The sequence below is a fragment of the Lissotriton vulgaris genome, chromosome 11 (genome assembly GCF_964263255.1).
Source record: "Lissotriton vulgaris chromosome 11, aLisVul1.2, whole genome shotgun sequence".
In the NCBI taxonomy this organism is placed as follows: Eukaryota; Metazoa; Chordata; class Amphibia; order Caudata; family Salamandridae; genus Lissotriton; species Lissotriton vulgaris.
In genome coordinates this window covers 638,216,975-638,233,546 of record NC_141699.1, presented here as the reverse complement: position 1 = coordinate 638,233,546, position 16,572 = coordinate 638,216,975, and the positions used below count along the sequence as shown (strand labels likewise).

Here is a 16,572-nt window from a genome sequence, read left to right as displayed (position 1 = left end):
TTATCATCTTTGAAATCGTACAAGAAACAATCCGTCTCTTGCACTTCCACATCCAGATTGAATCTCTTGGCCGCTTTTTCCATGATATCATGGAAGCCTCCGATGTCTTGAGGAGGGGAGGTAGACTGTAGTGGGACAGGTGATGAAGCCGATGGTAAAATGTATTCATTCCATTCCTGCCCCGAAGCATCATGGACAAGCTCTCCTTCAGGCTGTTCATCTTCGTCGGATTCCGTTAGGTCATCCCTTATAGTAACCACTTGCGGTGATCTCACCCCTTGTTCTTGTGAAGCAGGTGCTTTAGGCGTCTGCGAGGAAGGCGTCTGCGTAGCTGGTTGCGATGTATTCGCCTCTGGGAAACGACGGTAGTAGTCGTTTATCATCAACCTAAGGTCAGACACAAGAGTGATAGGTATGGAAACCGTCTCTTGACGTTCCTCACGTGAGTCCTCATGCTGCTCCTCCTCCTCATCATAATCACCAGATTCCTGAAATGACTCATATCTGGAAGATTGGGGTCTGTCCTTGAAGGAATATACTTCCTCCTCGTCCGTGTCTTGGCTCTTTATCTGAAGCTGAGAAGGACTGTAGGCGGCACCTGAGGACTCCTCTCCATCTGAGTCCTGCTCTAGCAATGATGATGGTGGCAAAGGAGAAATCTTTGTCCATGAGGTGAACTCTGCAGATTTACTGATAGTAGCCGAACCCCTGGTCGACTGAAAAGACCGGATCGAGATCATGGTCTTAGACTGCGGTGATTTGAATGCTTTTGCAGATGTTAGCACGATTTTCGTCGACGGTGTCGTCGACGGGACCGACGACGGAACCATCGTCGACGGAACCATCGTCGACGGGGCCTTCGTCGGCGGAGCCTTCGTCGACGGAGCCTTCGTCGACGTGACCATCGTCGACGGGGCCCCCGTCGACATCCTCTACGTCGAACTTGTCGTCGACGGAGTCGTCGTCGTCGACGGTCTTTTCGTCGACAGTGAAATTTTACTCGTCGATGTTGTTGTCGTCGACATGGCTTTAGATCCTATCGTCGACGAAGACGGAGCTGAAGTAGTCGACGTAGCTTTAGATCCTATCGTCGACGAAGACGGAGCTGAAGTCTTCACCACAGGTTTTGGAGCAGAAGCTAGGGAGCTGGGCGAAGGCGCAGACCCAGGCCCTTTAAGACTTGACTGCTTTTCCAGAGGAGTAATAGGAAGAGATGAGGTTGATTTCTCCTTAGATTTACTCCTTTTAGACTCTACTCTCTCCACAGAAACAGAGGCCTTTCTTTTCTTGGGAGTTGAATGAGAAGATTCCTCCTCAGAATCTGAGCCTGATGTGGCCTTCTTCTTCTGAAGCCATAACAGCAATCTAGCCTCTCTGTCTCTTAGTTTTGTCAGAAAATTTTCTACAGAGTTTACAGTCTTTCGCCACATGTTTTGGATGGAGACAGTAAAGGCAGTCCTTATGTGGGTCCTCAGAGTAAAGTCTGGCCTTCCCACAGGATCTGCAAGGCCTGAACAGCCTCTTTTTAGAGCTTTCAGCCATAATGAGAAAAATAGGTACACACAATACCTTAATCCAGCAGACAGGAAACAAGATTCCAAAGGGTCAAAAGTTCACTCAGGAACAGAAAAACTGAGCAGAGCTCAGGGAGACTCCTTTCTCACACGAAGGCGGTTGGAAATCTGAGGCAGGAAGCTTCTGCTGGGGAGAGTGAGGGCAGGGCAGCGATGCTGATTGGCTGGCTTTTGGACCAAACAAAGAAATGGTCTGGTTACCAAATAATACAGCCCCTATGGGGATTTTCTATGCAGTTTTCTTCTCTATGATACTGCTTGGTCATTCTGTTACCGTGAGACTCCCACCATGACGACGGGGAAGATACAAGCATGTGAATCTATGAAAGATGTAATACTGGAGAATGTTAGTTCTCTTTAGAAATTTAATTAATCAAATATTTACCAACACACGAGACATACAATGCTTCAAGGACTAAATTGATGCTATGATATGATTCTAAAGTCATACGTGTTTTAGTGAATTGGTGTGAATCTCTATGCATTATAAACAGTTGGCCAAACAATATCTTTGCATCTTTCTTCAGATTATGTGTATCTAAACAGCAAGGGAGTGTTGCAGTTGAATGGGCAGATCTTAATTTGTGTGGCTTGTTACCTGCACTATTTTTTTCGAACCAAGACTTAAGTTTTCATCACCACAAAAAGAACAAGAAAAAAATGGCAGGAAATCGAGAATGGAAGTAGAAGAGAAAGACAAGAAAACAATGACAAATGGAAGAAGCTGGCGTGAAAAAACCTGCACGTGTGAAATAGAAATAGGACGTGTCTGGTGGTGGGAGAAAGAGCTAGGAGATGCAAATTAAATCTAGGCTGCCTTGGTAGTAAGCATTCAAGGTATTCAGTAGCGACAAGAGCAGGCTACTAAGAAAAACTTTAGGCACCTGCACTTATTTACCTTTACAAACTTGGCACTTCAAATGAGCATTTTCCTCTTTTCACAGCCTACTATTCATACAAATAGTATAGACAAATAGGTAGAGGTGTGGAGAATTATTGCTTTCCAAATAAAGCCTTAACATACAGCTCTTCAGTGTGCAAGGGATAAGCCAGGTCACCATCCTACAAATACGGTCATTTGGAAAAATGGACAGTAGACCTGGAACAAGGAAGTCACTCTGGCCTTTATGAAAAGGCTATGAATGCAAAGAGAAAGAAGTCCAAGCAGGACACTTGGTCTGGAAAACTGTGCCATAATGAATTGAAATAGCGTTACGTCCCTTGTGTTCTGCATATCTCACAAGTGCTTCATTCTCTTAAGTGAAACAGCTATTGACTTGCTGTGGTTTAGCTGAAGACCCAGATGTTGGAACTTTAAGCACTTCCTGATAGGATGTCACATTCAAATGTCAGGTATGGTTAGACAAAGATCCCTATTTCCCCAGACACTAGCTCCTACCCCGGCAAAGCACTAGGAGTAACTACAGGTAGCAGAATTCAGGCCTAACGATAAATCTTTTGCTAGTACTTTTAAGTGTGTCCAATGTTCTTGGCAAGGAGTAAATGTACAAATGCCTCTTGGACGTGTACGCTGAGCACAACTAGTCTTTATTAGCCTTGAAAATACCTGGGAAAAGCTAGGATTCTTTACATTGTCGGTTTTATCTAAAGAATGCAACTTGTGGGTTTGATTTAGGTCAATGATTTTAGAGATATCAAAATATGAGAAAAGGTGAAGCAATCAATTGAAATTGCCAGATTTGCAAATGTTGGAAAGAGGCTTGGAAACGTAGTTCTTCGGCAATGGAGTGCAACTCTCTGATCACAGTAAATTTGCAAATAACCAAAACAGTAACAACATATGATGCCATCCACTTAGATAAGCCATCTAATACCAGCCAGCTTGTTTACCATCTCCAATGGGAAAGCACATCTCAGGGAAATCACCCTTTCACCTAGAACTACAGAGATTCAGAACCTCCCAAGCTCTAAATCATATTTTTACAGTCACTGCAACAACTATATGGAACTCTTTTTCGTACTCAACTAAAAAGTAATGCCTTTCTTCTCCCCTTTGGAAAACTGTTAATAACTCATCTTTTTAACCCCACATGAATTAACTGATTGTGTGATGTTCTGAATCTACCCATGTGATTTCGCTACTAAATCCTTTGCTTTATCTCTGTAAAGTGTTCTTATGGTCGCTGGATGCAATTTTTCTCTAGGAAATTGTTAAAATTATAATAGTATTACAACTGTCAAATTTAGCCAGATCTTTGTTTGTAGAATTTATGATTCCTTGCTCCGGGTTCAGGAGTGTTGGTCAGGTTGTTTCAAAGAAAACATACTACAGACCTCAGAATGCACTGGTGTGTTAATTGAAGGTACAGGGCAGAAATCATGGTGTTAATAATATCTGGAAACCCTGCTTGCACTACACAGTTGCATACGAGAAGTTAATTTACAGCCATAAACAGTGCTTCTGTTTACGACATTGACAGTTTTAATTACTTACAATTTCCTTCAATTACGTTATGGGATTGTTGTGTTCAACTAAGCAAGCATAATACTAAAGTTTCAAAGACAAACATTTTAATTGGGAAGTGCTTTTATTTTACTGGAAACATGCACATGGTCGCACAATCAGCTAGATGACTGCTGATGCTGAACCAGCTTCAAATTATTCAAACTGGGCCGGGCAGTGCAGTAAAACTGCTACTTTACTACACACACACAGTGTTAAAGCAAATACCGGTGAAGATGTTTTTTGTTTTTTTTTAAATGTACAATCTGCCACTAGTTTGTTGAACACCGATTCCTAATTCGATAAAAAAAGCCACGTCTATTGTGATTGAGGTTATATAGTCACATTTTCTCATGGAGGAGACAAGTCTTATACTATGGAAGGAAGTAGAGTCTTATGAGGAACAAGAGACTTTAGAAGATATCTGGTAGTGGGGTGGTCTCTAAGTTCATACAAGAGATAACCATGGCGGGAGCTACTGTCCTTAAGCTGGGGTCGAGTTAATAGTTGTTTGATTCTCTTAGGTAAATAGTGGCAGAAAGGTTCAGGTTGAGCTTGATGTAAAAGATGAGTGAAGGAGTGGTGTGAATTATAAAGCCTCTGTATTTTACTGTGAAGGGAACGGATCAGGAAGTGCCTTAGAACCGGAGTTCACGAAAAAGCACCTCTCAGATATATTTTTTGAGTTGGGGTAAAGGGGGGGGGGGATTCAATCTTCTGGTTTTCTGCATCAAATATGCTGCCGGACATCCAACTTTGGAGTTTTGTAAGACTGGAGGGAATAGAATGGATAGAATTGCAGACAATGTTTTTAGACCGAACAGTCAGTGGTCTACCTATTGGCAAATGGAGCCTCACAACGACTTTAACAGCTAGCGTAACGGCCAAGGTACAAATTAAACATTCCCAGTGCTAGTAGAGAGACCCAAGCCACACTACACTGGACAACTGTTCTTCCAGAGCTATGCATACCAACTTTCACTAACTGCAGTGCAAATGATGTCCACAAGGAGACTCCAACAATTTGATGATGACAGACACCCACCATCTTACACCTCATATGGGTTTTCCTTCACATGGTAGGTAAATAGTGCATGGGCACAGAGGCGGGTTCTCTGACATCAATTAGGCATCCATCTGACTCCATTTTGCTATCATCCCATTGCCGATAGGTGCGTGTGTGTTTTTAATGTGTTTTGCAGAGTGAATCTGGATGCCTGGAAGTTTTCTCTTTCTGCTTATTCATCAATCCAATCGACCGTCCCTCTGTGCGTGCATGTAGTCAAATGTTAGATATGGAATTGCATGCAAGACAATAATTGCGTAGTGTGTACACCACTTGAATTATATGATCTGAAAGCATATGTACTGCTATGTCAGCTAGCTTGAGAGCATGGGAGTGGTGCATATTTTTCGCCTCGACGAGGAGGAGGAGTAGGAGGTGGTGGTGGTGGTGTCATGTGTTTGAGCTCATGCACTATGGAAATACCAATGTATGTGTTCTATCAATGCTCATTTACTTGTTTGCCATTTTTGGGCTCAGAACATATACATTTTATGGCATGTTTGTTGCTGCCAAAAAGTAGAGACAAGCTGTGGGAGGGAACAGAGTATACCCCATTTAGATTTTGAGATTTGAACATAGGAGTAGATATTTTTGGCTGGATAAAGAGTACCTCTAAAACCTGCAAGTACATGTGGAGAGGCCTTGCCAATTTCTGAGTGGAATAATTGGTGGTGCGCATTTGAATCTGAGCACTTATCTATTTTGCACATTACAGAGCAGTCAATTATTTTTTGTTGCATACAGCCATACTAGAAAGGGATTGTTAATATTTCTCCCACCTGGGTGCTCTTAAAGGTAAGACCAACAACACAGGGCATCAAGCTTAAGCTGCTGGGTGCTTTCCACCTTGTGTTACTTACTAGATGCTCTGTGCACTTGTTTGCATTAACTCCTAACAGTGCTGGACTGAATTCTGCACCTAACATTACCAGTAAAGGATGTCAACCCTCTGCTATGGGCTGCGAAAAGACACCCTATGGTAGAGGTTTCACAACCATTTTCCTTTTGATAAAGGGGCACATCTTATAGTGCCTCGACATTCATCTTCATTTGCCAGACGTCATAATCAGCATGAAGCTAGAATAACAAAGTACCTGAGACTGGATGAACATTTTGTCAAGCATTCAGTTTAAGCCCTGTTTAAATTCTCAACCAAGACACCCTTCTCATGGCGCAGCATGGTAGTGTTCATTGGAGGATAAATCTATCTGTTCTTTTGTAACACTGTAGATTTGGCTCTAAACCGATCACTAGATCATCTTGTTTCTCCTTAGGCAGGTAGTCAACTAGATGCTCCATGGGTTCCCACTGAGCACTCCTAACACCTTTCCAGTCACATAAACAGCTGATTTGATACAGCTTGTATGCTCCATAGCAGCTACTTGTCTACTTTCCTATTCTGGGCAATACTTGGTCAGATGAACATCTCTGGAGCACTGCATTTCTCTTATTTCATTTCTTTGTGGTGCATCACGAAGGCAAAGACTATAAACATTTCAATCATAGGTTCTAAAAGAGTACGACTGGCCAAAGAGTGGCTCCCAGAGAAGAAGCGTCACAATATGGCAGCTGATTCTTGCCCAGTCATAGAAGTATGTATGCTGAACTTGCCAGTGGTTTGAATCATTCTACCTCTAAGTGTGGCTGGTCATATGGTGAAATAGTCCTGGAAGGAACTGATTCAGGAATTTGAAAAATAGGTGGTATTGTGAACTTTATTTAGCTTATGTAAGTATTCATTGCAGGGTTATGAATTCTTTGGAGTGAAGTTATTTGTAGGACCCAGCAGAGCTGGGGCATCTTTGGAGAGATGGGAGATCATTTCCATTATTTGTCATTGCTGCAAAACTTTGGAACTCCTCACCTTCTTCTCTACATTTGGACTCTGACAACCTTTCCAACAGCAAATAGCTGAAATTAGATTTTCCGCCTAACGATCTACTCAGACTCCTTCCAGTGCCGGGAGTCCACATGAAGAAACAAAGAGTTCTGCAAATAACTGTCAAATCAAATCTTTAGATTGAGTCTTGAGGCCAGCTGGAAGTGTTCTTTGATTGTGATCCTGACCCGGAGTAAAAACTATGCCCGTATGAATAATAATATCAAGAGGAAAGCAATGATGGGTCCTTGTCAACCAGAGCACCTAAAGCATTTTTGTGGTTTCTATGAAGTCCTAAACATTTACTGGTCCTCAACATAGAGGCCAATAAAATCCTAGCTCTTAGTGTTCTGTCTAGATGTGGAAGCCACTGTCAATTCAGAACAGGACAGCAAGTGGTCTATCAAAGCTTATTGCTGGCAAATTATCAACATCGAGCAATGACAGTGGTGGTGGAGTCAATACCACCTGTGGTCCGAGCCCATTACCACCCCTTTGTCTTGCCTAGGGTGCCCAACTGAGACCAACAAGTTTTTAAATAGAGAAGTTGCCACCTTGACCTTTTGTTTCGCTGGCACACAGAATCAGAGTAAAATGATGCAGATGAAAATATGGTTTGCCCGAAAATAAATGCCGAGCTTGGTTATAAGCCAGATTGTCTTTCTGTCCATCAGTCTCCTCCAGAACGTTCTTGGTAAACTGGGCATTCGCCCTCAGGTTAGTGCATGGCAAACACTGCATAAATGTTTCCTATTGTAGGCAAGACAATTGTCATAAGGTGTTAACATGGTGAGTGGAAAAACTTGTGAGAAAAACCCCTAGGAAAAAGCGTGTTAAAAAAACTTTACTTTCGAAAAGGTTGATTTTAAACGCTTTGCTAGACTGTTCTCTGCTTTTATTACAACAAGTCCTAAGAAGATATTAAAGAAAAGAGGCACTGCTCCGATTACCGTTTCCCTCGAGGGTAATGCCGCACATACTCTCCAACATCATGAGCTGCAACAGCCAAAACTTGCGGATCATCAGACACTTCAAGCAGCTTTGTTAGAATTCTATGTAGAAATTAAAAAAAAATCAGTCCCCACTTACTTATGTTGCCACAGCAGCTGTATCTTTCTCATTCTTCACCTTAAATGATACTCTTGGTGAGTAAAGTAAACAAGACAGCTTTTTTTTCACTGTGATGTAATTTTATTTTAAACCTGTAGAACAAAATATTTACCTTAAGTAATGCCTTGTCTGGTAGAGACTATATAGCCGCAAATTCCTTACCTTAGAATTATCACCAGGCGTCAGACTGGATCCAACAATTTGTGAGCAATACGCCTGCATGGCGCTGTCCAACATGCTGGCCCATTTCTTTTAATGTCTTTCCATGCAAAGAGCCACAAAGAACATTGATCACTTGAGTGAAAAACTAGGGCTCTGGAAGGGAGAAAAACCATGACTCTAGAAATCTGTTTGCAAAGGGGGTGGGAGGGCATGGGTGAGTCGGGAAGGAGTCTGCAGCTAGAGTCTCTACCAGATAAGGCGTTATCAAAGAAAAGTAACTTGTTCATCTGATAGAGACTTCTAACCACAGATTCCTTACCTTAGGATAGATACCCAAGCAATACAACCCCTAAGGTGGGTCACTAAAACGTCCTGCAGGACCGAACAAGCAAAGTGCCTGTCCCGATGTACCAGACTGTCCAGGCAGTAGTGCTTGGTGAACGTGTACAGAGAAGGCCACGTGGCAGCCTGCTAGATGCTCAGGACTGGGACTCCAAGTGCTAACGCAGTGGTCGCAGCCTTAGCTCTGGTGGAATGAGCACACGAACCCTTAAGGGGTTGCTTCTTGGCCACTGCATAGCAGATTATAATGGAGAGGATGATACTTTGGGAGATGGTCCGCTTCTGCACAGCCTTTCCTTTCTTCACAAAGAGTTGGTCGTCCATCTGGAACTCTTTCATGCAGTCACGGTAGAACAATGCTATTTTTGGGTCCAGTCAGTGGAGTCGCTCCTCTTCCTTAAAGGGATGTAGCGAAGCATAAAAGGTTGGTAGTGTGATGGACTAGACTACATGAAAGGGAAAAACAACTTTTGGCAGAAAGTAAGTATTAGTGGGAAGAACCAGATTGTCTGGAAAGATTTTGAGGTTCTGAGGCATAGAGGACACAGACTTGAGCTCACTGATCCTCCAGGCAGATGTTATGGCCACTTGTAAGGATGTCTTGATGATAAGCAGCCTGAGAGGACCGTTGTGTAGTGGCTCAAAAGGAGAGCACATGAGAAATATAAGTACTAGATTCCCACTGAGGCATAAATAATGAAGGGTGCAGGTGGAAACATATGCCGAAGACCTTTCAAAAACCTATTTATAATAGAGGATTTGAACAGGGGAATGCTGATATGGCAACTGCAGAAAGGCTGAGATTGCAGAAAGATAGCCCTTGAAGGTGCGCAAAGCAGAGCCCTGTTGGGTAAAAGAAATAATAAATAGAAGGACCTGAGAAAGAGGAGCAGAAATGGGGTCAACTTGCTTTTCTGTACACAATATGCCACAAACTTGTCACAGCTGTTTTCGTGGAGGGACTAGTGGCTCCAAGATAACATTACAGACCTTGAGCAGAAGGTCGAAAGCTTTCAACTGTTGGCGCTCAATTTCCACGGATGAAGGCGGATCATTGACAGGTTTGGGTGGAGAACTCTACCCCAAGACGGAGATCCTCCCGAAGGGGAATCCTGATTGGAGAACCGATGGCCATGCTCAACAGCTCGGGATACCAAACTCTCCTAGCCCAATCTGAAGCCACAAGGATGACCTGGGCCCGGTTGTGCTTGATCTTCTTGAGAACTCTTTTCAGGAGTGGTATGGACGGAAAGGCATACAGGAATTCCGGAGCTCCTCTGAATATGAAAAGTGTCTCCAAACGAGAACTGCCTTGGAAACTCCAGTGCATAGAATTGCTGACATTGGGCGTGGAAAGGTGAGACAAACAAACATAACCAAGGCTCTCCCCACTGCTGAAAAAGAGCGATCACCACCTTCAAGTGGAGACACCATTCGTGATCCACTAGGCATCTTCAGCTGAGTTTGTCCGCCCGATGTTCAGAGAGCTCACCAAGTGTTGAACCACCAAGGATATTCCCCGACATTCCAGACATGTCCAGAAGCACAGGGCCTCTTGACAAAGAGCCCACGACCCCCAATCTGCCTTGTTTTTTGCAGTACCACATGGCGGTTGTGTTGTCTGTTAACACCTGCCCTTGATGGAGGGTAGAAAGGCTTTCAGTGCCAGCCGGATCACTCACAACTCCAGTAGATTGATGAGGAATCCAGATTCCGCCACAGACCAGACACCTCTGATAGCCACCTCTCCCAGATGACTGCTCCTCTCCTAGATGACTGCTCCATGCCAGAAGTGACGCATCTGTCACCACTGTCAGACCAGGTTGAGGAGTCAGCCGCTGACCCAATCGCAGTTTATTAACCACCACTGCACGTATTTTGCAGTTCCCTCACAGATCAGGACCATGTCGGTGAGATTCCCCTGATGCTGCGCTCAATGGAACTTAAGGTCTCACTGCAGAGCCTGCATATGCCAGCGGGCATTGCTCACAAGCAGGATGCAGGAGGCCATGAGGCCCAGCAGCCTCAGAGTCAGTTTCACCGAAACCCAGGATTGAGGCTAAAACATCGGTATGATAGCCTGAATATCCTCAATTTACCTACAATTCAGGAGGAAAAGCCTGAAACTGCACAGTGTCCAGAACAGCTCTGATGAAAGGGTGAGTCTCAAAGGGACTCCGGTGTGACTTCGGCATGTTCAAAGAGCCCCCGCCTTTGTCTGGAGGTGGGAGACAACAGTTTGGGATGACATAGGGAAAGACTGAAACCCCCGATCTCCGCGGATGAGCAATTACCACCACCATCACCATGGTGAACATCTGATGGGCGTTGGTAAAGCCGAAAGGGAGCACCCTGAATTGAAAGTGCTTGTGGCCCACTATGAACCACAGGCAACGGCTGTGGGCAAGCAAGACTGGAATGTGGAAGCATGCATCCTGAAAGTCCAACACTACCAACCGATGTCCAAGGTCGAGGAAGACAGGAATTGAGGGAGTGTGAGCATTTTGAATGTATCCTTTTTTCCAGGAAGAAATTGAGAGGGCGCAGGTCTAGGATAGGACAGGACAGGACAGCAGCCTTTGTTCTTCTTGGGCACCAGAGAGTAGCAGGAATGGCAACCACAATCGATGTCTGATGCTGGCACCCTCTCTATGACTCTCTTGGCCAAGAGAGCTTCCATTTCCTGGAGGAGTAAGGAGAGATGGTCTTCCGTCAGCCTGTCATGAGTGTCTGGCATGGGTGGGGGGATTGTTATGAAGGGTAGAGAGTAGCGCTTCGGACAATCTAGAGAACCAAGTGGTCTGATGTCACTGACCTCGAGTGGTGCAGGTGACAGTGTATCCTGCCACCCACTGGTTGCCCATGATGGTCGGAGGGCAAACTAAAGGGGGCTGCAGTTGCCTTAATGGTGGACTAGTCCAACCTCTGTATGTTTGACCCCCAAGGTCGGTGGATGCGGCCAGGCAGATGCTGGAAAGCTTACGTGACGTGGTGGCTGGGCGGTAAAAGGCACGGATGGAAGCCCCTTCAATGGCCACAAAAGCCAGACTGATGTAGACGGGGGGCCAGGTCATCTTGTCCCCAAAGTGGTGGGAGCCATCAAAGGGCATAAACATAAGCGAAGTTGTACATCCCTTGAAAAACCAGTTGTCCTCAGCCAGGCGTGGTGCCTTAAGACCACCAGCAAAGATTGTGCCAGGCCACAAGTTGTGAACTGAGCTGCATCTCTCCCATCAGCCATAGCTTAAGGGAGTATGACCCGGGCCTCCCCTGAGACCATAGGCAGCGCTTGCGTGACCAAATCCCACAAGGAATGGGAGTATCGGCCCAAAAACGCATGCAGTGTTCACAGCTGCAATGCAAGGCTGATGAAAGAAAACATTCGGCTAAGGTGTCCGCCTCCAACATTTCCTATCTGGTAGAGTAATAGGGAGTGCGCTAGGAGTTAAGCAGGAAGTGGAGGCTTGGACCACCAAGCTCTCCTGGGTAGGGTGTTGGGTGAAGAAAGAGGGGTTCCCAGGGTCAGGGGTATGGCGGCGGTCAATTATCCTGTTAACAGGAGACTCTGTGCAGGGCTTGGACCAGGCCACAAGCAGGATGTCTGTCAGGGCTTAATTAAATAGGAAAAGCGGTTCTGACGGGGTGACTACCGGCTGAAGCACTTCCGTCAAGGCGTTAGTCTTGACAGCCACCGAGGGCAGCTGTAGGTCCAGGATCTTAGCCGCTCTTCTCACAACCATAGCAAATGTGGCACCCTCTTCCGTAGGCACGATAGGAGGAGACACAAGCTAGTATCTGGAGTGGTGTCCTGTTCAATGGCATCCGCCAATTCCTCACACTAGTCCATGTCACGGTCTAGGGGCTGATATCGCCTCAGGGTCCAGTGGCCCCTCCTAATCTTCCCCAAGTTTTAGACCATAGGAACAGGGCTCAGGCTCTGGAGCGAATGGCTTCAGTCAGCTCTGGAGTCAGCGTCAGTCGCCGCCCCATTTGGCCCCATGTCGGTGATAAGAATGGGGGACGCGGAGGGTGCCAGAGGTGTCAACATCGGGACCGGTGGAGGGGAAGGATAAGGTAGTACGACCATCGCCAGTCCGGATCAATCAGTGGATCCCAGGGGCCCGACTGGTGCGAAGGGTGGATCCCATTAGGAGGGGCCCTAATGGTGGGCGGGGTAGGGAGAAACCTGTGGGGACCCCTCCAAAACCCATAGTGCCATTAAGTGTGCCATTGGGGATGGCCCATCCAAATAGGAGGTGCATGGACTCATAAAAGTCGTGGACTTGGGCAGCAGTCGATCCGGCTCCTGGAAACTCGGGGAGGGCGTTCAGGTAAGTCCGACAAGAAGTCATCTGACAAGACGAGGGAGCGTCGTCATTCGAGGCCTGGCTACGCGGTTTAGCTTAGACTTCTTATTTCTTTCTTCTTGTGGGACTTGCCTGGTAGAATGCAACATAGATAGATTGCTCCATGGCTGATCCTGTGACCTTCATCTCAACGGGATTGAGGCTGTCGCGGCTTTGCACAGCGAGCAGCAAGGAGCTTGAGAGACCCCTCCCTCAAGGCCTTAGGGTGAATGGCGTGGCAGCAGACGAAGGTCTTCACATCGTGGTCACGCTAAATACACCAGAGGCAGACATGACGCGGGTCTGCCAGACATCTGATGGTGACAGGTGACACAGGGCTTGAAACCAGCCTTTCTATTAGAAACGCCGACACACCAGGAGAACGATTTCAATATATATAGGCACTGCGCACGTCACTTCCAGTGTGGTCAATGCTGACGCTGCCATGCACAGCCGAATGCCGCTGCCTACCTGTGCGCAGGGGTATTGCTCACAAACATTTCCTGATCCAGTCGGACACTTAGGGATAATTAGATTGTAAGGAATCTGTGGCTAGTAGTCTATCAAATAGAGTGTATACAATATATTCACAGCCTAGCAAGGTTATCAATATTGAAGGTTAGCTTATTAGCCATAATATGAATGTAAGAGTTAGAGACAAATTTCTAACTCTTACATTCATATTATGGCTCAAACCACAACTTTCAATGAACATACTCTCAGAGCTTCACTACGGTTGTTTTACAACCATGATTAGTAATTTTATTATGCAGCAACTAATGATCCAGTGACCCTTTTGACTTCGCTTCGACAGAACATATTACTTGACCAAGCATCTTCCTTCCCAGTTAGGGAATGCTTAACAATAGGATTTTTTTATTTTATTTATCATAAACAAGATTCCACAGAAGGCGCTTAAAACCACACTTTGATTAAAAAAACATGTTATAAAAAATACACTAAGTTGACATATTAAATATAAGTAATACATTTTTTATGTACATTAAAAAATTTACACATAAAGTTAATTAATAAACATACATTGTATTACAAGAAAGAAACAAAAGAAATGCAACAGATGATGACAGTGAATCACCGTGAGAAAATTAACAAAAGATAAAGTGCTTCTTCGGGCATTGTTATGAAGTGTTTAGAAATAACTGGATGGAAAAATTTTCTCAGAAGACATAAAAAACCTGGCCCAAAAAATAAAACAGGATTCATATCCTGTTTCTTGGTACCACAACATTGACAACCGGGATGAAGCATTGTCCCCTCCATTTTAGTCCATGTATTATCGCCAATCGGTATTTGACCTCAACAACTTCATTAAGAAATCTCCCTAAACAGGGACATAAATTAGCCAATATATTGTACAAGCATGAGTAAATGTAGTTGAACCTACGAAGCAAAATGGGTCCCTCTTATGTGTTCTCTCAAATAGATCAAATGACCATCTTCTGCCCATAATTGTAATGTAATTAACTTATAAAGTGCAGTCTCCTGCCCTGGGGCATCTTGGCGCTATCGAAAATCTGATTAGGCTAGGATAGTAATTTAGTTGGAAGAAGGTAGAAACGCAGAGAGAAAAAAGGCTTCTACTGATGATTGAAAAGCCAGGTTTTTAAGGCTTTTCTAAAGAAGAGTAAGGAGGAGCAGTTTTTAATGTTAATGGGAGATTGTTCAAAAGTATAGCAGTGGCCCTAAAAAAGCTCTTTCCACCCGAAGTAGCTTTTCTAAAAGGGGGGACGATCAGGTTCCTCGCAAGGCCCGATCGGCGAGTCCTTGCTGAAACATACAATTTCAGATTTTATTTTTAAAAGGTCTGGCCCAAGTCCATGCAAAGACTTGTAGACCATGCAGAGCGCTTTGAAACTGCATCTTTGTTTGACTGGCAGCCAATCCAGTTTCCTAATTACTCCTCTTGCCGACTCAAACTTCAGAATTTTACAAAGGAAGCGAGCTGCCGTGTTTTGCAATACCTGAAGCCTCTTAACGAGACCTACTGCAAGCGTGAGGTACATACTGTTACAGTAATCAATTCTCGTAAGAATTAGTGCATTGTTACCGTTTTGAGCAGTTCAGGGGGCAAACATTTAAAAAAAAATTTATTAACCTTAGAGAACAAAAGGCTGCAGAGGTTATTTGATTTACTTGGTCCATAAACGTAAATTCCTTGTCTACCACAAATCCACGTTAACTTTGTTTGAAGGTACGGGTAGAGAGTCAATCTCAGGAGGCCACCAGTCTGGTGTCCAGAAGGACGGGTTCTTACCAAAAATGATGACCTCCGTTTTATTGCAATTCAATTTGAGACAGTTACAATCCATCCAGTGGCTCACCTCACTCATACTTGTGCTTAAGTCTGCCCCCAGATTGGTTTCGTCTTGGGCCAATGATACCACAACTTGGGTATCATCTGCATATGAGACTAGGGAGAATCCCGATTTGTTGATGATGGCAGCTAATGGAGTAACAAAGATTGAATAAAGCTGGGCTCAGAGCTGAGCCCTGGGGAACTCCACAGGGCAAGGAAAAAGATTTGGATGTAAACTGTCCCAACTTCACAATATTTTGTCTATTTGCCATAAAAGATAGCAGGAGGTTAAAGGCAGTAACTTCTATCCAAAGCCTAAGCATACGGTCAGCCAAGATCTCAAGGCTGATTGTATCAAAATCTGCAGAAAGATCGAAAAGGACCAAAGAAGCTGTCCCACCCCTATCTAGAACTTCTCGTATTTCTTCTGTAGCTATCACCGGAGCAGATTCTGTACTGCAATGCTTTCTAAAACCGTGTTGGGTATCATCAGCCAGAAATGTTCCTCCAAGTATTCAGAAAGTTCTTGGTTCATTATTTTTTCTACCAGCTTGGAGTAGAAAGGAAGTCTGGATATTGGCTAATAGTTATTTGAGGCTTGGACGCACACGTTGTCTTCTATACTACTATTATAAAGGAAGAACTTTGAGGATTTGAGGCGGGTAAACTCGGGAACCACAGCGCCAATCCACACACCTGATACATCGTTGGAATCCTCAGGGTGTGCAGATGGACATAGGCTATATAAATTTTAAAAATATGTTATATTTAAAAAATTTACATTTTTAAAAAAGTAGTCCCCTCGAAGTAGCGCTGGCCGCGACCTGCGTGCTGACGTCGTCCAGGAGCGCGAGGAACGCGAGGAGGAGCGGCGGACATGGCGCGGGGGAGGAGCACTGACGAGCGGCACACAGGCGGTGAGCAGCGGCGGAGCTGCGAGGAGCACTGAACTGAGGAGCGGCGGCTGAGGTAAGGCTCCTGGGAACAATGTCGGGGCAGGCGGGGGTCGGGGGGACGGGGGGACGGGGAGTTACAACAAAAAGGCTCCGGGGGACAGTGTCAGGGCAGGCGGGGGTCGGGACATGCGGGAGACCCTCTGGCATAATTGTGCTCAAGCTCCCGACTCCCGCCGGCCGCTCCATACTCTGTGAACTCCTACTCTTATCCCTGCAACCTCTGCTCATCCTCGCCTCCCTGCAAACAGAGCGCCAGAGCCCCACTTACCCAGAAAGCTCCGCAGTGCCTCAGGCGCTGCTGCTGGCCACAACTGCAACACTGGGCCTCTGGCATAATTGTGTGAAGTAAGCCTCCG

General features: G+C 45.1%; 1 protein-coding gene across 2 annotated transcripts in view; it reads right to left on the bottom strand.

Moving 5' to 3' along the window:
* ATP6V1H (ATPase H+ transporting V1 subunit H) overlaps window positions 1–16,572 on the bottom strand; it is a 196,161-nt gene that overhangs the window by 19,844 nt on the left and 159,745 nt on the right. For both annotated transcript variants that reach the window (XM_086943734.1, XM_086943735.1), the window contains one exon: window positions 7,934–8,035. In XM_086943734.1, coding sequence (XP_086799860.1) covers window positions 7,934–8,035 — 102 coding nt within the window. The remainder of the gene's footprint in view (window positions 1–7,933; window positions 8,036–16,572) is intronic.